The 7,235-nt window shown below is 36.2% G+C and overlaps 1 protein-coding gene across 2 annotated transcripts; it reads left to right on the forward strand.

Moving 5' to 3' along the window:
* Positions 1-1,599: 1,599 nt before the first annotated feature.
* Positions 1,600-5,311, forward strand: LOC121802638 (maltose excess protein 1-like, chloroplastic). 2 transcript variants are annotated; one of them, XM_042202316.1, is made up of 10 exons: positions 1,600-1,950; positions 2,296-2,610; positions 2,690-2,863; positions 2,943-3,233; positions 3,310-3,399; positions 3,835-3,936; positions 4,127-4,245; positions 4,439-4,501; positions 4,583-4,644; positions 4,871-5,311. In XM_042202316.1, the coding sequence occupies exons 2-10, from the start codon at positions 2,362-2,364 to the stop codon at positions 4,951-4,953; spliced, it is 1,233 nt and encodes a 410-aa protein (XP_042058250.1). In that variant the 5' UTR covers positions 1,600-1,950; positions 2,296-2,361; the 3' UTR covers positions 4,954-5,311. The 2 variants fall into 2 exon arrangements, with proteins under 2 accessions (XP_042058250.1, XP_042058249.1); XM_042202315.1 differs by having other exon boundaries at positions 1,601-1,950; positions 2,252-2,610.
* Positions 5,312-7,235: the final 1,924 nt, after the last annotated feature.

Raw genomic sequence — 7,235 nt, forward strand, 5'->3', positions numbered from 1 at the left:
ATAAATTAGGAAATAACAATACTTTATCTATTTGACTTGGATGTACCATCCTTGTATTAAAATTGTGGTAGCATGTCAAGACCAATAATTAAAATAAAATTATTGTCATAAGCCCCTAAACTCATACAATCTATTGGTAGTAGGTAACACCCCAAACAATTTTTTTTCCAAAAAACTTGTGAATGAAATAAAAGGTGTTTTCCACTTCAATCAAAAGCAAACCTTAACATGGGAGCTAAGTCTCTCAACCCTTCAAAGCATAAAAAACATGAACATTTCATCCCAATATAAAGAGAGGCAAAACCATATCTCTCTTCACCAACATTCCCAAACTAAAATACAAAACAAACTCAAATCATCACCATTATCATGACTAAAATGGCTGCTCATATTGCCTTCATCGTGGTGGTGGTCTCGTTCGGGTGGTTCGTCCTTCTGGCCCTGTGCCTACTAGCAATGTGGCACTTGCTGACGAGGAAGAAGGGGGAGAAGAAGACCGAGGAGGAGGCTGGGGTGATACATCGGGACGAGCATGTGAGGGTGAAGGAGGATATTGTGAAATGGCCTAATGGAAGTGAGGCCAAAGCTATATCCATTGAAAAGGATGAGAGGTTTGAGAAAGATTTCAACAAGAAGGAGAAGGATGATGTGTATTGTGTTGATATTGAGAAAGGAGCTTCTTCTGCTTCAAAGTAGATAAATTTCTGCTTATTAGAAGAAATATAGCAAGTTATAAATATAGCTGCTGATTGAAGGCAGCAATAGTGAAGTATAATAAAAAATTGTAGGGTTTATTCAAGGTTAACAAACTTATGTATGAATGATTGACACTATTTCTATTTGAACCTATAGCTTTTACATAAGTTTTTTAATCTTAGAGCGACCATAGCCGCATGCACTACAATCATTTTGAGCACGTGCCGGCAGACAGTTGAGTACGTTGTGCTCGCACAGTGGTCCATGTAAGAGACTATCTGCTATCCAATCAAAGCATGCCATGTGTCATTATAATTTTTAATAATTAGAAAAATAGGTTTTATTATTATTATTTTTTTCATTTATAAAACATCCCCCAATTTTTTTTTATTTTAAGGTGTATTGTGTGAATTTTCATTTATTTTATGTTAGTATAACTTTTGTTCTTTAATGAAGTTTTAGTATTTCTTTTATTCATAAATTAATGTAAATGAAAGTTATAAACAAAAAAGGTCTTGGATCTTGGATGCTTTTAACAATTAATATAATTACAATATCATTTTTTGCAATATTATTTTCTAAATAAGAGCACCGTCTTTTTGGATACATTGACAAAGTTTGTCGGAAAAGGTGATTATCTCAAGAAAGAAAGAAATTCAAATGTATTACTGTAATTATAAGTATATTGAATTAATAAATTAGAATAAAAGTTACTTACATTATCAAAAAATATCTCGAAAATAGGTAATGTTTTGTGTGTGGTTGAGACGCAATTGTATTTGCATTCAAAAGAATGGAATCACATAAAAAAATTCTCTTTAAATTGCATATTTTGTGTCCATATTTAAAAAAGTGGATATGGAAAAAAATTAGATCGTCAGTTGAGAATTGAGATTTACTCCCAATTAATTCTCATTGGATCGCTAAACGAAAAAAGTGAGAAACCGTGATTCCTAATTTGCTATCTTCCTCAATTCCTTTTACCCACAAAATTAAATAAAAGATCGTGAATCTTGAGATATTTCTGCAAGTAGAAAACAGACAAAGCACCACCTTTTTTGCTTACCGAACCGCTTGTTTCCTTCCAAATTAGTACAGCGCAACCACAACGATAGCTCGGGAAATTTAAAAATAAAAAATTTCCTAAAAAAACAATCTTTGGCAAGAACTCACTTGATTTCTGACTTAAATTCAAGAATCTGGGAAGAAGAGATGATACATCCCAGAGGGCGGGCAGTGGTAGCGGTTGTATTTGTAAGTTGGGCCTTTTAATTTGTGACTGATGATTGATTTGAGTTCCATTTTACTGAAGTTGCCAGCTGCTTGATGAAATGCCCAAAAGGGTTATGCATAATTATTGAAATCTGATTGTTTTTGCTGGTTTTGTGTTGTATGTAGTTGGCATTGCAGTAGAAAAGAGTGTTATACACTTGAATACGGATTACATTATGCCAAAATTTCATCTTTTTCGCTGTGGATATAATTCTTGATTTGACCTGAAGGAATTTGTTCTTAAAAATGAAGTCTTGTTTTTTTATCAATGCTCTGTCAATAGGTTTTAGCTGGGAAGTGTTGAATTCTGAAATTGTGAGTGTAAAGGTGACCAGTTAACTCTGACTATTGGAGCACTGCAAATAGAGGATTGCGGTTGCTTTTTCTTAATCAATGGCGGGTTCGATGATAATCTTGGGAAAGATACCGCTGCACACGCCTAGGCCATCAATCAGGTGCTCGTTCAGTTCTGATCCACGAAATTTGGAGTTTGTCTCATCTCCTTCGATACACTTGAGACGAGGCATCAAGAAAAACAAGCTTCCCTTGAAGGAGGCTCTCTTTCGTGGCCAATCACTCTGTTGCTATAGGGACAAGACTGTTTCGTGTTCTAGCTCAGATGATCTGCATCCGAGCAGTCAGGTTTTTATGTCTAAATGTTAACTTGTTCATTTATTGTTCCTCTTACCGTTGGTGTTTAACAAAATAAAATTATATGAAGGAATCAGTCGAGGTGGAAAAAGGCGAAGGCTTTCAGCAATGGGATTCAATGACAGCAAAGTTTGCTGGAGCTGCAAATTTGCCATTCTTGCTGTTGCAACTGCCTCAGATCATACTCAATACGAGGAATCTTCTGTCGGGGAACACTTCTGCACTTCTGGCTGTTCCATGGCTGGTTAGGGATTTCGTTGGGCCTTATTGTTGCTCGGGAATGAAAATTATAAGTGGCATATATTAAATCCTCTTATGTGCAGGGCATGCTTACGGGATTGCTTGGAAATCTTTGCCTGGCCTCGTACTTTATTAAGAAGAAGGAGACCGAAGCAGTTGTAGTGCAGAGCTTAGGAGTAATATCAACGTATGTGGTATTGTTGCAGCTGGCTATGGGTAGAGCTATGCCTCTCCCTCATTTTGTTGCAACTTCCATCGTGGTCGCTTCTGGTATGACTTTAAACTTTCTGAAATATTTCGACTGGCTCCACCCCGAAATCTGGCGCTTTTGGGAAGACTTTGTTACCGTAGCCGGGCTCTCCGTTCTCCCACAAGTAATAACTGCTGTACTCAAGATGATTCATAGGCTATTTCGGACCATTTGACATCAATTTCCTGTGGCTACTGCAGGTCATGTGGTCGACTTTCATTCCTTATGTGCCAAACACTATCTTGCCGGGAACTATCGCCTTCATTACCTCTCTGGTTGCTGTATTTATGGTGAGATGATGGCTCCATACCTCATTTATTTGTCAAATACAAAGGGCGAAAATAATCTTTTTTTTTCGTTTATTGAGATGATCTCTGCTTTTGCTCTGCTTTAGGAGTTCTTCAAGAAAAGCTGTCCCTATAGGTTTAGTAACTAGCATCGTAGAACTTCTGTATAGGGCTTCGGGATGACTTTCATGCCAGATCTAAGAAACATGCCTAAACTAAACGGTGAGAATACAAATAGAGAGATAACACAGAGATAGAGTTATAATCTTTATTAGGTGGCAAATGAAAAGTGAAAATGCATTCTAACTTATGTTTGAATATCACAATAGGTTTCTTTCATGCTTCATAGAATATGTGTATTAGTGTACACTGGTGGTCGTTTGGATTGCAACAGAATCCGAAATTGAGAATCTTCTGTATTTACGTGAAAAATTTCAGGGTCGCATGGGCAAGCTCTCTGACAAAGGTGTCAAAATTCTTGGATCGATATCTGGGTGGACCGCTACTGTTCTTTTCATGTGGATGGCTGTTGCACAAATGGTTTATTCTTTCATCCTCTTTTACATATATTTATTTTCCGTATTCACCTCGGGTGCGTGAGTATGAGATCTGTATGAATTGTAATTCAAATTTTTTTAAAAACAACTTCATTCCTACAATGATCGCATTCCTTAGTACCAATCACCTCCTAACCCTTTCTTCTAACATAGGAAATTCAAATTTGTTTCAGTGGACAAATCTTCTGACTCCTGACAACATAAAAGGTTTATCAGCCATTTCAATGCTGCTGGCCGTGATTGGCAACGGGCTTATGATTCCACGTGCACTGTTTGTTCGGGATTTTATGTGGTATGTTTGTTTCTACTGGCCCTTTTGTCTAGTACTTTTCCCCTCGAACTCATCTGGAGTCTTATCTTAGTAAGAAATGCAGTATACTTGATGTTTTCGGGATTTTAAAGATCAAGTCTCAGAAGCAAATATTTTCCTTACATGACATAAAGTTGAATGGGAAAAGGGATAGTTAATTAAAATCTGTATGCAGGTTTGTTGGATCAGCATGGGGATCTGTCTTCTACGGATGGGGAAATCTTACGTGTTTATACTGGTAATTTGCTTACAACGATATATCCAGCCTTGTTATTGCATAGATTTCTCTTTGGCTAACAGGGAAGTTCTATGATTTCAGCTTCAAATGTATCAGCCCCGGATTCTACATAGCTTCAACTGTCTCCTTCCTCGCGTGGATAGGTTCGTCTCGAGTTTCTGTCAATGCTTTTGAGTCATCTTATCTTTATTATTGGGGCTGATGCTTGTCAAGTAGATGAGTATAATCTTGCTAAGGTCCATTTCTCGATCCAGCTTGTACGAAAGGTTAAAATTCGCTACAGGCTATATTTTCGAGGAGATAATTCATGTGCTTTTCCTAAGCCCAACTTAGTAAAATTTTGCATTTGACACATTGACGTTGATTCAGTGCTGACGTTTTCGAGGGATTCACAAGCGCATGGTCTCAGTTCACCCTTCACCTCGTTGAAGGAGCTCGTTTTTGGACCTTGATCGTCCTTGCTGTGACATCTAATGGAGACTGTTGATGAGATGGTCAAAAACTTACGCGACATTTAGAAGAAAGAGTAGATACGCCAAAATTGAAAGTACTGCTCCTCGACCGGGGGGGTGTTTCCAATTCTTCATTCTCCTCCTCGCCCCGTCTCTTCAAAACGAAGTTGTAGCAAAGACTGCTGAAATTGGTGTATGATGTTAAGCCAAATCGTTAATTTCAATTCTCTAGTGCAGTTTCGTGATGCTAGTTCTTGTTTTTTCGATTTTTATGATTAAACTGGAAAATGTGGTTCAAGTGTAACGTAATAATTATGTAGATGTTCATTTGTGTATTAAAACCTCCTTTATTTGTGGATGGCTTGTATCGTTAGGGTCTGTTTGGGTTGACCAACCCCATTCGCAGGTCCATGAGTGCTGCCCCCCCCACGGGAGAAGATCCCGTGGGGCAGCGGCGCCGGAGATACTTTGCAAGAAAGTAAAAGGGGTAAACTTTAAATATAAATTATGATTTCCTATGATAATGCATGAATTTTTTTGTGGTAGTATATTGATGACGAGAAAAAGGGCAGTGGTGATGTTTGGCATGCAGCTTGAAATAAATTTGTGGGAGTTTAAGTATTCGGACCCACCGACAAGCTGGTGCCCTTATTTGAAGAAATATGGAGTACTAGTATAGCTATAATTTTCATCTAAATTATAACTTTTGGTTAATTTTAATATTTTATAGTAACTTTTGAATAATGCGAATTAGATCATAATTTTAGTACTCCATACAATTTACAATTATTCCGTACGGCAACTGATTTTGCAGTAGTTACATGAGACACTTATTTAATAAGATGACAACTATATTTAACTAATACTTGCTACGTCCCCAAAGGCCCAAAGAATATACACTTTGAGTTTAGAACAGATTTTAATGTAAAATTGGCAAAGTGAGAGAGAAGTTGAGAAAAAAAGTAATTAAAGCATTCCTAGTGAGAAATGGGTCTCACATTTTAGAGAGAAAAGAGTTTCTAAAATTGTAAAGTGTATATTCTTGTGGGACGGGCTGGAAATGAAAGATTGTATATTCTTATGGGACGGATGGAGTAAAAATAAAAGCACATCCTTCGTGCGGCTAGCTACCACGTTGATGTGAGTTTCGAAAATGTAATCGTGAAATGAAAAATCCAAATTCTATGTCACTGATCGTATTTATTCTAGTTTTACCTATTGTTTGACATGCTAGTTAAATTATTATATTATTCTTTAGATTCGTCTTGCTTTAATCTATAATAAAATTTAATCATGATAACTCACTCAAATTACTTTATTGTCCTCAAACTTTTCACAGTTCACATGTGCGCACACGATTTTTGCATTTAAGAGGCAGTATATTATCTATAATAGTAAAAAAGGAAAAAAAAATAATTACACAATCAGCTTTCTATTTCCCGCCTAAAAGAGCATAACATTAATTTCTAGGGTTGCTTATTCAGCCGGTTCCGGTTAGAACCAGACCGATTGACCAGTTAACCGGTTAGAACATTTTCTAAATTCAGGAACCGAAACTGGAACCGGTGGAATCGGTCGGTTAAGAACCGGCCGGTTCCAGTTTGGAACCGAAGAACCGGTTTGTAATCTAATTTTAATTCAAATTTTTACCTGAATAAAATTTAAATAATTTAATATGAAAAAAATTAATAATCAAACATCTAAAAATATAACAATTAAACAATTAAAAATACAAATAAACATAAGTCAAATACAAACTAACAAAGCAACAATATTCATCATCCAATACCTACAAAATTAAACAATAAAATACTTTAAAAAGTCCAACACCTAAAAATATTCGATAAGTCAATGCCTTAAATATAAAATAGGGTTAAGAAAACTTGAATAATAGTATTAGTATATTAAGTTATATTAATATGAAATTATAAAATATAAATTGAAAATTAAATTAAAATCTAAGTACCGGTACCGGAACCGAATATTAATCGGTCGGTTCTGAATATTAATCCGGAACCAAATACCGGAACCGAATATTAATCCGGTACCAGTACCAAATATTAATCGGGTACCGGTAATCGGTTCCAAATATTAATCCGGTACAGGTACCGGGACCGAATATTAATCCGGAACCAAATATTAAACCGTCGATTCTGGTTCCGGTTAAACACCCCTATTCATTTAACACAATTGCCATTTTATATTAGTATAGATATGGATGTAGTCTCATAAAATGTCAGATTTTCATACACCCACAGCCAACCCCCACATTTCATTTGAAT

Source organism: Salvia splendens, chromosome 5 (assembly GCF_004379255.2).
Source record: "Salvia splendens isolate huo1 chromosome 5, SspV2, whole genome shotgun sequence".
Classification (NCBI taxonomy): domain Eukaryota; kingdom Viridiplantae; phylum Streptophyta; class Magnoliopsida; order Lamiales; family Lamiaceae; genus Salvia; species Salvia splendens.

Excerpts from the sequence above, each read along its gene's own strand:
- LOC121802638 (XM_042202316.1), top strand. The coding sequence starts at position 2,362 with ATGGCGGGTTCGATGATAATCTTGGGAAAGATACCGCTGCACACGCCT. Across the intron at positions 4,502-4,582 it reads AATCTTACGTGTTTATACTG|CTTCAAATGTATCAGCCCCG; the intron begins GTAATTTGCTTA and ends CTATGATTTCAG. Across the intron at positions 4,645-4,870 it reads CTCCTTCCTCGCGTGGATAG|TGCTGACGTTTTCGAGGGAT; the intron begins GTTCGTCTCGAG and ends ACGTTGATTCAG.